The sequence below is a fragment of the Palaemon carinicauda genome, chromosome 6 (assembly GCF_036898095.1).
Source record: "Palaemon carinicauda isolate YSFRI2023 chromosome 6, ASM3689809v2, whole genome shotgun sequence".
Classification (NCBI taxonomy): Eukaryota; Metazoa; Arthropoda; class Malacostraca; order Decapoda; family Palaemonidae; genus Palaemon; species Palaemon carinicauda.
Genome location: NC_090730.1, coordinates 117,013,066 through 117,027,068, shown reverse-complemented (window position 1 = coordinate 117,027,068; position 14,003 = coordinate 117,013,066). Strand labels below are relative to the sequence as shown.

At 47.1% G+C, this 14,003-nt stretch overlaps 1 protein-coding gene across 1 annotated transcript in view; it reads left to right on the top strand.

Annotated features, from left to right (window-relative positions):
* The first annotated feature begins 1,228 nt into the window (after positions 1–1,228).
* Positions 1,229–14,003, top strand: part of LOC137642177 (dihydrolipoyllysine-residue acetyltransferase component of pyruvate dehydrogenase complex, mitochondrial-like) — a 70,720-nt gene continuing 57,945 nt past the window's right edge. Inside the window, exon 1 of the mRNA XM_068374724.1 lies at positions 1,229–1,436. Coding sequence (XP_068230825.1) covers positions 1,315–1,436 — 122 coding nt within the window. The 5' untranslated portion in view covers positions 1,229–1,314. The remainder of the gene's footprint in view (positions 1,437–14,003) is intronic.

Sequence of the window (14,003 nt, the reverse complement as noted above, 5' to 3'; positions counted from 1 at the left end):
TAGTTCGTTCGGACAAAACAGGTGTAGTAAAATTTGTAAAGTTAAGATCGAAAAAAAAAAGAACACATTCTAAAAAAGAAACAGATACGAGAACGCCACTTAACTAAGGTTTCCCACCTAACCTAACCTTAACCTAGGAGCCATGTCCTTACCTTCCGGGGGGCGGGGGGAGAGGAGTGACCCCCTTAGATTAAGTCTCAACCATGTGGTCGCTTCCCAACTGGCTTTACACATACAAGGCAACACGAATTCATAGTATTTGGAAAATTATAAAAAATCGCATCATATTGTTGTATTTCAGATCAAAATAAACAACTTCCTCATAAATAAAATGGATTTGACAAGTAATAAGAAAGTTTACACCTGTCCCAACGAACTACAGTATTTTGTGGGGCTCCTCAAATAGCCTGCATAATAAAAATAATAATAATCCAACGTTTAGCAAAAGTCTTTTACAATTAAATTCAAAGTTATAGGTAGTAGGTTGGCCAGGGCACCAGCCACCCGTTGAGATACTACCGCTAGAGAATTATGGGATCCTTTTACTGGCCAGACAGTACTACATTGGATCCTTCTTTCTGGTTACGGTTCATTTTCCCTTTGCCTACATATACACTGAATAGACTGGCCTATTCTTTACAGATTCTCCTCTGTCCTCGTACACCTAACAACACGGAGATTACCAAACAATTCTTCCTCACCCAAGGGGTTAACTATTGCAGTGTAATTGTTCATTGGCTACTTTCCTCTTGGTAAGGGTAGAAGAGACTCTTTAGCTATGTTAAGCAGCTCTTTTAGGAGAAGGACACTCCAAAATCAAACCATTGCTCTCTAGTCTTGTGTAGTGCCATAGCTTCTGGACCATGGTCTTCCACTGTCTAGGTATAGAGTTCTCTTGCTTGAGGGTACACTCAGGCACACTAATCTAAATTATTTCTCTTCCCCTTGTTTTGTTCAAGTTTTTATAGTTTATATAGGAAAGATTTATTTTAATGTAACTGTTCTGATAATCTTAAATTTCTCTGATTCCTTTTCTCACTGGGCTCTTTTCCCTGTTTGAGCCCTGGGGCTTATAGCATCCTACTTTTCCATCTAGGGTTGTAGCTTAGTAAGTAATGATAATAGTAATAATATCACTATCTCATGAATGGATAGTTTTGCGTCTCGGTTATCATGGAAACAGAGATGCTACTTCCCGGTGCCATCTGGTGGGAAGAAGAACATGACGTCACATCCTCTGGTTGCCAGTCGTCTGCAGGACAGGAGCGAAAGACCTGACGTACGACCTCTATTAACTGTTGTTGACAAAAGGAAATGCTGCGGACTACAGCAGCCCTTAGGGTAACTTTACCCAAATTGGCACCCAAGAATGTGCCAAAAAAGGGACACCATCGCAATTTTACTGTGGTTTCGGCTCCATGTGTCAGGAAAATAAGGTGAGAAATTTCATCTTTGCCCCCACCGGCGCGATCAGCTGATTTTGTTTTGATTTTATTTTAAGCTCTTGTCACTAGTTTATGAATACTATTTGATCAAATATTGTAGCATATGAATAGCCATTATGTAAAATAACCAGTTGATGTTTAGAATTCCTATCGCAACAGATTGCGATCAACCAGGTCAAGGCCCGTTTGGGTGTAGATTGAAATCCGCTAATGACGTAACCTCCAGGCTAGTTTAACAAGTTCTTTTTATTATGGTTAATACAATATTAGTTGAGGCGGAGCCTTTGTATAACGACGGACAGGACCCCCCATGCATAGTACATTATCTAACGAAAACTTCCCCACCTAACCTAAACTTCCACACCTGACCTAACCTACAATCTGTGCTCATACCTACTTAACTAATGAAGGGTTAACGCCTCCCTTGCGACCCTCCTTAGACTGCCGTAATTTTAGTGATAGGGTTGAAAATAGGCGAGTTATGGGACATGGCCATCATCATACATACACCCCTGTTAGAGCATTAAACTTGCATAATTGAATAGATATTTGCAAGTACAGTATTTTGAAATCCATGTACTACGGGCAGAAACTGTTATTAACAAAGTTGTAGATTTAATAAAAAAAAATCCTGTTTTGCTCCTTTTGTCACCTTAATGCATACCGCAGGAGCCTCCATCACCCGGTAGTTCAGAAAAACACTGATAGGTCGTGCTTCCGTACTAAGTTACTTGTTCAAACAGAATACAGTGCCAAGCGCTTTATATTCTAAACCGCTTGGTTATTTGTTTTGAGTATTGAAATACAATTCAATTACAGCTTTTATTTTATTTATCATGGTATTGATGATGGTTAAGGTAGAAATATGTGTTTGATATATTTAGTCTGATAATGGGAAATGGAAGCCAAGTCCATATTCTAACTTTACGTTTGTGTATCAGTGGTTTTATTTAGTCATTTATTAAATATTTTAAAGTATTATGCTAGAAATGTCATGTACAGTATTTTGTATTGCCTGCCAGAATAGAGGAGTTGTGAAATAGTGATAAAATCGCCAGCAAATCGAGCCAATACTGAGCAGAAGCCACTTTGAACCAGGCAATCATTTACATAATTGAATTAACCCCAAAATACTATGCAACCTACAAAGGCTTATCAAAAATCAGTTTGAACCAAGTGATTAATTAGCTAATTAAAAAAACACCAAAATACTAGCCCATGGTGCTAATGTGTACTGTGAAACATGTTCTGATAGGAACAGTGAGATAATGTTTAATTGCATGCTATGACAGAACAAAAAACAGTAAATAATTAGTGTAAATTTGGTATGCCAACATAGGGGTAAATACTGTCAATTAAGTAAATAGGTTTTTTTTTTTTTTTGTAGTACAGTACAATGAACATGGCTACAAATGACTCTATAGAAAACATGAGTGAAAATTCATGTTTTATATGCTTTTGGAAGTCCTTGCAAATAAAAGCTACAGTGTTTCTTTATTATATTTCATTTCTATTGCTGAGTTCTGATTACTGTAACTGTTCTTTATTATTATGGTGTCTGGTTTTTATGATGGTGACGTGGCAGAAATAACAGTTTATCATTTAAGTACTGTATACAATCAGACTGATACACAGTATACTCTCCGCTGTTTTGGTAGTCTACCCACCATAACTCAAACACTATGGATTTCCACAAGAAATAATTTTCAAACACGTTCAAAATGCAACCAAGTACACTATAAAATAGTCTCATTTTCGACAAACCATTTATTGCACTACAGTATACTATAATTTATTCCATATCTGGACTACAAACCTTCACTATTTATTAGGGGTATTACATTCGGCGAAGCTGAAAGGACGAGCCATTAGAATTTTAGCGAGTGTTAACTACCCATTCCACTAGTTACCAGGGGGTGGGGGGTGTAGCTTGCTACTGCTCACACTCTCACACCTGTGATTTAGCTCACTTTGCTTTTGGCTCTGATGGTGAACGGTCGTTTCCTTTCTTCATCCTCAGCAAGTTATTTTGGACTACCATTAATTTCTTTTTGTTTTTGGTTTCTAATTACTAGTGTGTGTGTGTTGACTTTTGCCGACCATGCGTACCTGCCCTGGACTTGATGGCCGACCCTGCGGTATTTTCACGTCAACCGTGAACACCGATCATCACACCCTTTGTCCCGCCTGCAGAGGTCAACGGTGTGATAGGAAAAACAAGTGTAGCGAGTGTCGACAGTGGTCTGCCTCCCAGTGGGAAAGGTTTGGGCGCCAGTGGAGGAAGTCAAAGCGGGATATTTCTCCTTCCAAGATTAAAGGCTATCACTCAGCCTTAAGCCTCGCCCTAGACTCAGCAGAATAGACATTTCGTCATCGCTAGAATTTTCCTTACCTATACCCAGTTACGAACTTACGTGTCCTCATTCTGAAGTGAGACCTCCCTCATGGAACGTGGTTCGAGTTCTCATGTCTCTAAAGAGACCTCCCTATGAACCATTACGCCAGGCAACAGATCACCACCTCACTAGGAAGACGGTGTTCCTACTAGCTTTGGCTTCGGCTAAGCGAGTCAGTGAACTTCGTGATCTCTCATACAACATCGCTCATTCAAGGGGATGGGAGAGGTAACGTTCAGCTTCATCCCCGAGTTTGTAACCAAAACTCTGAGTCTGGGAGTACAGGTGCACTTCCTCCAATATCTTCCATATTTACTGCTGAATTATATGGCATACTAACCGGTATTGAGAAAATAGCGTTAAAAGAGGAGGGCAATTTCACCATTTTTAGTAATTCAAGAAGTGTCCTTCAATCTTTAGGTTTTAATTCTAGTAACCCTTTAGTTTTAAAGATTTTAGAGTGGCTTTTAATCAGTGGCCTGAAAGGTATAACAGTTCGATTTTGCTGGGTTTTGGTACATGTAGGTGTGTCTGGAAATGAAAAGGCAGATTCACTGGCAGAGAGTGCTGCAGCCGAGTTGTTACTAAGAAGGTATCCCATTCTTTGTATTAATTTTTTTACCAGCAATTAAGAATTTTATTTATAACAATTGGCAACAGCATTGGGATAGTTTAACCGAAAATAAGATGAGAGAAATTGCGATTGTTATATCCTCTTGGAGATATAATGGGATGCCCCGAAAATGGGAGACTATTCATTGTTGTCTCCGCATTGGTCTCACTTGGATGACACATGAGTTTCTGCTGGCTGGCCAACACCAACCATATTGCGACGACTGTTTGATACCCTTGACAGTGAGGCATTTGTTGACTGAATGACCCACTTATAGCACAGAAAGAAATAGATATCTGTTTGAGGCTCGGGGTGAAGATGGAAGGTTCATCCTTGCCAAGATACTTGGACATGATGTGTCGTACATTGCTAGTGGTATTTTTAAATTCATATCAGCAGCAGCAGGTCTTATTAATGCTATTTAAGTTTTATAACATATTTACTTTTCTGGTTTTAATTAAATATTCTTTTAATCTTTATTGATAATTAACGATATTAGGGTCAATGGCCTTCGATGTCAGGATGCCTGAAAACCTCAAATCAATCAGTCAATCAATCAATCTGGGAGTGGCGGATCCCCGATTCGAATCCTTCCAGATTTCGAGTCTCTGCTCAGTTACTGATGACCCTGATTATCTCTTACTATGCCCAGTGAGGAGTTTGAGGCTGTACTTCAAGAGAACAGCTGCAGCTCATCCCTGTGTGCCTGCACTTATTGTCAGCACAGGGAGGAACAAGAGGAGGGTTACTATAAACACCATCTCTGCTTGGAATAGCAAGGTCATAGACCATGCCCTGAATCCAGACCCTCCTCCTTGATGTTGCCCCAGAGCTCATGATGTCAGGGCTGTAGTTACGTATTTGGCATTCAAGATAAACTTCTCAGTGATGCAGTTTCGACAGGCTGGGGTGTAGAAACGTCAGAATATGTTCACAGCCCACTACCTGCAAGACGTGACTCACAGGAGTCTCGATACGTTCTCTATCGGCCCTGTGGTGGCTGCACAACAGGTGGTATAATACCTCAAGCTCCTTATTGGACTATTAGGAGAAGGTTGAGGGCACCATTTCCTGGTTTTATTCTGCGTGAATGAAAAGGCTTGACTGGCCCTTATTCTTTTCTTCATCCTCCCCTCTCTTAGGGAGAGCAGCATTCTAGGTTTTCTGCACAAGCTGACCTCAAACCACTGCAGGTAAACCATTCGCCCTTGTGTACCTAGTAATAAGCTAATACTGTGGTGTCCACATACCCCGGCGAGGTGGTATTGAGAAAGTCTTGATTACAACAGTTTTTCCTAGAAAGACTCCCGAATAACTTTTACCTGGACGGTCACACTTCTAAATATCTCAACACACAGCTTGCGTAGCAAGGTTTAGCGGTGTGCAGAGACTCCATATTTTTGGTACAAACCTATTTAAAATAAAGAGCCCCCGGGTAAAGCCAAAAAGCTAGATTGGGAAGGACATCCACCCTCCTAATGAGCGAATCACCCCTAATAAATAGTGTAGGTTTGTATTCCAGTTACGGAACAAATGACAAATTCGTAGATAATTTGTATTTTTCCTAATGATACAAACCCTAGCTATTTATACAAACTTACCCTCCAGCCCTATCCCCCTTGAAGTCGTACCTCCAAGCAAAGTGAGCTAAATCACAGGTGCGGGAGGGGTAGTAAGCTGCCCCCCCTACCCTCGCTAACTAGTGGAATGGGTGGTTAACCTTCGCTAAAATTTTAATGGCTCATCCTTTCAGCTTCGCTGAAAGGAATACCCCTAATAAATAGCTAAAGGTTTGTATCGTTAGGAAAAATACAAATTGTCTACAAATTTGTCTTATTTTTAAAAGGCAGATTTTATTTTTTCGGACCATACAGACCTGAATCTTTAAAGTTACACTTCCTGCTTCAACTGTCCCGTAATTCCTAGGGGAAGATCAAAGTGACTTATCAGTGTACTGACAGGGGGAAGGGGATTCCCTGCCACCACTACCGACGTATGTTATAATTTTTTAATTACGAGTATCCAGCTTGACTCTAATCATATTCCTAGTTACAGTATCCCTCACCATATTGCCGTTCACCAATTTGTATCTCAGTACAACAAGGATTTATAAATTATGTAAATTTTTTTAAAATTACTCCTTATTGGACATATAAAAGTTTGAATTCATAAAGATAATAGAAAAAAATATGAAAAATTATAAAAATATTAATTGTTCCGTAACCGAAATACAAACCACGCTATTTACAAAGGGTATTACTTTTAGCGTAGCTGAAATGGCGAGCCATTAGAATTTAACGAGGGTGTATTTCCCCCGCGCTAGTTAGCGGGGGGGGGGGGGGGTAGGGGAGTGGTAGCTAGCTACCCCTCCTCCCCCTCACACACAGGTGAATACTCACTTTAACTTTTGGCTCGGACTGTGACAGACGTCTCTGTCTTGGTCCTCGCTTGGCAGCCATTGTCTGTTTTGTCTTTACTTAATCGCTTACTTTTCATTTACTCAATATATATGTAAACATGTTTTCATGTTTGTATATATATTTGAGTATAGAAATAAGTAAGTTTCAGATGTGTGTGTGTGTAGTGTACGATATCTACGTGGAGGCCTCGGCAGTTAGGCCACCACGGCGTATTTTATGGGTGGCGATCGAGTTTGACTTATGTCTTTCTCTCTCTCTCTCTCTTGAGGTCGTTCACCCTTTTACTACGTGTTACTACGCCCTTGTAGCCTAGCTTCCTTTCCGTGTGGGGGGTTGCTACGCCGTACGTTTGTATCAATTAGTTATGATTCTAATTTTAGTTGTTTTTTGTTTTTCAGCTTGTAGAACGATTCCTTTTGGGGTTTTCGTTCTTTCTTTAGTGTTCATTCATTTTTAAATTACATAATTACATAGTTACATAATTATAATTGTTATAATTCTGTTTTGGTTACAGCTCTCCTTCCGCGAGCGTAAGTGGTTGTGAGGGCACGTGCCTGTTGTGTATTCTTGTTCCTTTCCCTCGGGATTCCTCTTCGGAGCCTTCCCGGGGGAATGAATGTGTACTAATATTATTTGTTTTATTTTTTTACAGTTACCGATCTAGTTCGTTTCTGTAATATAGCAACGGTGTGAGCTGTCTGGTTGAGTCCTGGGGATTCGGCTGTTGCTGCCTCCCCCCTTGTATTTTCGTCAGGGGCGTGTCTCCTTCTACTGGTAGTACTCCCGTGTCGACGGACAGCTCTCCAGTTCATTTTAGAACAGTCAGGAGGCTTGCCTCCTTGGGCGGATAACTTTCCTTCCGAGGGAAGTTTTTCCTGTCCAGGCTTGAGTTTTTCCCCTTTTGGGGGGTTCTTCTCTTGCCTTTTTTTCGTGCGACTATGCTCTTGGTGCTGAGCGGTCGCACCTGCAGTTTCGCTCAAGGGGCTGGGCAACTGCAGGAGCTCCTCTTCGGAGGATTGCTCCTTTTAGGTCACTGGCTGACCAGTCTCTTCCACGAAGTGTTTCTCTTTCGTTCGCGAGAGAGTACACTCATAGAGACTCCTCTTCGGAGGTTTCTTCTGTTGCTGTTGCTGTTGGCCTCCCTCGCCGTAAGGCCCACCGTCCGCCTCGTCGTAAGGGCCTCTCATCTCCCTATAAGGGTGCTTGAGGCGCCTTTTTGGATCTCCGTTTGCAGCCTACACTCCCTTTTTCTCGATCTTCCGCCTTGGTGCAGATGGACAGCAGTCTGATCTCGTCTTCCGACGGGCAACGGTCTTCCCGACGGACAACGGTCTGCCCGACGGACAGCGGTCTTCCGACGGACATCAGTCTCTCGGCGGACAACGATCCCTTCGGGGCAAAGGGTTGCCCCCACGGGGGTTCTTCCCTTGCGTGTCAGGGTTTCCCTACGCGCCCTTCTGCTCATCAGCGCTCTCCTGTTCGTCAGCGCTTTCAAGATGATCTTCCCTGCGGTTCCTGTTGGTTCCTGTTACGCGCCCTGTGCGCCCACGTTCGCCCTCGCGATCTAGAACTTCGGTTCAGGTCGGGGTCAAGGACTCTTCTTCTTTGCGCAGGCTTCCACGCGTAGCCTTCTGCTCGTCAGCGATCATCAGCTCGTCAGCGATCATCAGCTCGCCAGCGATCATCAGCTCGCCAGCGATCATCAGCTCGCCAGCGATCATCAGCTCGCCAGCGATCATCAGCCCGTCAGCGATCATCAGCTCGCCAGCGATCTCCGGATCGCCCACGTGTGTTACAGCCGGCACGCCAACGTTCTCCAACACTTCTGAAGGAACATGGTTCGCCAGCTACTATCTCACCTGCGCATGCTGATCGCCATCGCGCGACCCTCAACTGCGGATGCTGATCGCCATCGCGCGACCCTCAACTGCGGATGCTGATCGCCATCGCACAACCCTCAACTGCGGATGCTGATCGCCATCGCGCGACCCTCAACTGCGGATGCTGATCACCATCGCGCGACCCTCAACTGCGGATGCTGATCGCCATCGCGCGACCCTCAACGGCGGATGCTGATCACCATCGCGCGACCCTCAACTGCGTATGCTGTTCGCCATCACGCGATCGCCCACCTGCAGATGCTGTTCGCCATCGCGCGACCGCTAACCTGCGCATGCTGATCGCCATCGCGCGACCCTGGCATGCTGATCACCATCACGCGACCCTGCGCATACTGATCACCATCGCGCGACCCTGCGCATGCTGATCACTGCTCGCGATCGCTCACCTTCGCATACTGCTCGCCATCGCACGATCGCTCACCTTCGCATACTGCTCGACCATTGTGTCGGCATATCACAACGCACCATCGCCAACCTGCGCGTTAGCGCTCACCAGCTCACCACCGATCGCTTGTTGATCCATATCGCCAGCAGTCCTCCTCGCCCACGCGGCAGCGCGTTTCCTCGCCATCGCGCTAACGCTTGCGTTCGCCGCCTCGGACTCGCTCTCATCCACCTGCCCACCCTCACGACCGCTCGCCCGTGCAATTGCGCGACCGCTCGCCTGTGCAACCACGCGACCGCTCGCCCGTGCAACCGCGCGACCGCTCGCCCGTGCAACCGCGCGACCGCTCGCCCGTGCAACCGCGCGACCACTCGCCCGCGCGTCCGCGCGCCCACACGCCCACGTGCCTGCACGTCTACGCTCATGCTCTCCAATGTTCGCCCACGCGCGAACCAACGGTTTTTTTCCATCTCGCAGACGGATGGTGTTCCGTCGCGCGAACCTACAGTGTTTCTTCGCACAAATGTCGGCTTATTTCTTGCAGTATCCATTGCTCGTCTATGGGTTATCGCCCGCCGACCACCAGGAATTCCCGTCGCGCGAGCTCCATGGCAATTGCGACCACGATTCCCAGTGGGGTTTTCGCAGCATGACCAGCCTGGCGAGTTCTTCTGGAGCGTATTTCCAGAACACTGTCTCACCCCGTAAACACAGAGCATGGCACTTGCAAGAATAGGAGAAACTTAAGGATGATCTGAGCAACACTCCTCTATTCCTGAACCTGGGTTAGCCCTTCCCCGTCATTCCCTGGAAGGATTTTTGGCGGGGGGGGCTTTCCGTTCGAGATTTCTCCATCGGACAAGGGGTGACTGCTTACCTCTTCCTCTGGGAGCTTACCAGGTTCTTTCCCTCCTCGGTTACGGCCCGAGGTTTGGTTCAAGGAAGCTACAGGAAGATCAAGGGTACTTTCCTCCTCTCGAGCTCAGGCACCTTGGCCTTTCGTCGTTAAGTATCTAACTTGCGGACAAGCTCGATGTTGTTCCATCTGGACGCGCTGACTGAGGGCTTCCTTCGGGTGTGTCATCTGTGGAGGTCGACGACCTCAGACACCCTTCCATCCTTGAGAAGAGTTTGTTTGTGCCCAAGGACAGAGACTTAGACAGCTGCTGTGCGGAGTAAATCGACTTCCGGTTTCACTCCTCCAAGGCGCTTTCTTCCAGACTCTGCAGGGCTCCAGCGCCTTTTCTTTCAACCACGTCGGCCTAAGTTATCGGCTACGACAACTGGGACAAGGTGTCCAATTGCAGTTTTCTCCTGTCAGGAACAGATGGCACGGGAGACTCCCCCGGGGGGGCATAGTCCTAAAAGGAGTTCACGAACTCTAGGATTGCAGGTTTTTCGCTGGGAGGATGCTTAAGGTTACTCATCCGAATGACAGCTTCCCGATGCCCATTCCCGCATATTCTCTGTAAGTAGCCAAGGATATCGCGCCTGCCGTCTCTGTCAGCGAATTCAGTGTCTCTGAACCTCTATGCCATAGCGTCAGCAGAGTTGCCCGGTTGGGCAGAATGATACATACCTTAGGCGAAGGTCTTCCTTAGGATCATCGACGGCTTCACCCCCGGCCCCCTCAGTCGATCCTTTCTTGTAAGGAAGGATCTGAGAGGGGATGTCCATAGTCGACCTCTCAGCCCCGATCAAGTTTGTCGAACAAACTTCGGCCAGCGTAGACCAGCAGAATCGATCAGACTGGTAACGAGGCGACAGGACTCCTTAAACCCTGGATCGGAAGGACGGGTACTTTCAGTTTCCATTCCATCCATCTTCCAGGGTACTCGTCGAATTCCGCCTAGACTGCAAGTATTCCTGCTTATGATGCAGTGTGGCTATCCCGCCGTGGCATAGCAGGTTTGTTTTCCCCAGAGAACTCTCCCTGCCTTCCTCTTGGCCGCTCAGGTGCAGGCTTCCGCCTCCTCTGCTGTTTGGAGGGCTGGTCAACTCTGGTAGGCTCGGGTTTCGACCTTCTTCAGCGCCGGGACAAGCTTCCGGATGCTTACCATGAGTGTGGGCTCATGGTATTTTGCTTGGAGCCTTCTCTTCCTCTGCCTCAACATCTGTAGTATCTGGCCATGATATTGAGTCAACCGCCTTACCACATTGGAAACCCCGCTTCTCGTCCATCCAGCGAGGTTAAGCAACGTCGGTACTTGGATGGGTGACCACCTGGGGACGCCAGATTCTGTTACCACATCCTCCGAGCCTTCCTTTCGGTTGACTGTGGCAAGACTGAGGAGAGTTGCAGTACCTGTTCTCAGTCAAGCAGAGCTTTCAGCCCTACCTTGGAACGTTTCCTAGTTCTTCTTTCCTCATTGACCCGTCTATAGTCCGAACGGTCGACTCAGGATAAGTTCCATGTGGGGCGATCCAAGTTCCGGTGGCTTCAGGCAATGTTTAACCGGACTCCCTGGCCCTATGGGACCAGCGGAACTATTAGACCTGCAATGGGTGTTGACCTATGGAGCCTCTTGATGGTAGTGGATATTCTCATCCTTTCCCCACATTCTTGATGCGGTTCTCGGACTCGTCAAAGGAAAGGGGGGGGGGGCATGTTCCGGTCCAGGCCTATGGTCATGACCTGAAGGATACCTCTCCATCATTCAGGCAGGCTTAGGGGCCTTAGTCTGGCCCCTCTTCAGATCCTACAGCTCCTGCCGAGTCTCCCCGTTGCGCGTCGACTTCATTCTAACCAGCAGGGGACGCATTTTCACATCTTCACATCTTGCAGTAGAGATACCGGGATGATTGAGATTCTCTCAATACCACCATCGGCTCTCTCATTCCAGGCAGGAGAATGTTTCTCTCAGACTATCCGAGCAGAGCCTCATAGAGAGAGTGTACCTAGGGGTCTTTGACCTTGGGTAACCAGCAAGTGCTGGTCTGGGGGACCTGATCGCGACAGCTTGGAACCTCAAGCTTCCGCTAGTCTTCCCCCCAGTCTCAGACCCCGAGACACTGGCAAGATGCATTCCGGTGATGGTGGGACAACTTCGACGCCTGCGTCTTCCCTCCTTTTTGTCTGCGGACAATGGGCCTCAACAAGACCAGGTTGTCTGTCAACCTTTCAATGGGAGAGCTCCACTGGGACTACGCTCAGAACGGTTTCTGGACCCTCTGCTTCCCCTGACGGAACTCCCGGGAGAGCTTCTCCCACGGCGCAGACTACTCAAGCAACCACACTGCGACATCTCTCCCGAACCGGGGCGTCGCTTCGGCTTCATGCCTGGAGACACTACGCTTCCTCCTCTAGAAGAGACAACCCGCTACAGTCGCGGTACGGAGGTCGCGTCATCTGCGATAGTCATCCACAGGGGTCTCCCAGGCAAAGTGAAGAGTCTAAGGTGGTTGGTGCCGTGGGAGATATACCTCTTCCCTTGAGGCCTCTTCTCCAGCAATAACGGTCTTATTGCCTTTCGGCGGGAGGAAACTCCTTTCCGCTCTCGGCAATGAAGCCTGTCGCTCAGCCTTTCCCTGACCTTCAGGCTTAAAGGAATAACTTTTTCCTGCCCGCTGGATCTATCCTCGCTCATGCGAAGCTACGATCGTCCCTGCCCTAGTCGGAGGAAGACCTCCAACTTGGAGCATGGCTCGGACTTTTAGTCCTTTAAGAGATCTTCTCAAGACCCTTTTACGACAGGCCTCGGATTGTATTCCGCCTTGGGTCTTCTGCTCACTCTGGCCACGGCCAGTGTGTAAGCAATCTTCTTGGTCTCTTACTACTCCCCCCTTTCTAAGGAAGAGGGGAAGGCAACATTCAGGCTCGCTCCTGAGTTGTTGGCTAGACTCAGAATCTGAGGGTCCTGGCCCTTCGGTCCGATTCATTCAAGATTTCGAGTCTCCATTCTGTGTCTGATGTCCCAAGACCTTCTCTTTCTTGCCAGTAAGGAATCGAGAGGTTAGCGCTGGGAACAGCTGCAGTTTGTCCTCAGTTGCAGCCGATTTGGGAACACAAGGAGGACATGGGGGGAGAGTCACCAGTATACCTCTTCAGCCCGGACTCAAGGACATTCATCTCGTCCTGTCTTCAGACCCTCCCCCGTCACGTCGCCCTACAGCACGATGTTGGATACATCGCAACGTCCCTCGCCTTCGAGTAATACTACTCTGTGACGCAGGTGCTACAAGCTGGAGTCTGGAAGCGTCTGATGACCTTCGCAGCCCGCTTCCTGCAGGGCGTGACCCACAGGAGTCTCGATACGTTTTCTATCGCTCTGTGGTGGCTACACAACAGCTGGTCTAACCTCAGGCTCCCTTTTGTACAGGTAGCAGAAGGTTGAGGGCATTGTTATCAGGTTTTAGTCTGCATGAACGAAAGAAGTATGTCTGGCCCTTACTTCTTTCTTCATCATCCCCTCTACGGGGAAGCAGCATCCTGGTCTCTGCATAGCTGACCTCGAACCTCTGCAGGTAAACCATGCTTCCTTGTGTTCCGAGTATTGAGTCAATACTGTCGCGTCCCCCATACCCTGACGAGGTGGTATTGGGAACGTCCTAACCCAGAGTTCCTTCTGGAACTCCAGGTCAACTGCCTAGGACGAGTCACACTTCTTCCTTCACACACAAGCTTACGTAGGCCACATGGTTCCTTGCGGAGCAAGGAACTTCTTTTCTCGAGTGCGACTCACTCGGATTCTGAGTCCCCGGGTAAAACCAAAGCCAGTATGGCTGGGGACTTTCCACCCTTCCTAAGGGATAAGTCACCCTTTGTAAATAGCGTGGTTTGTATTTCGGTTACGGAACAAATGACAAATTCGAAGATAATTTGTATTTTTCCTAACCATACAAA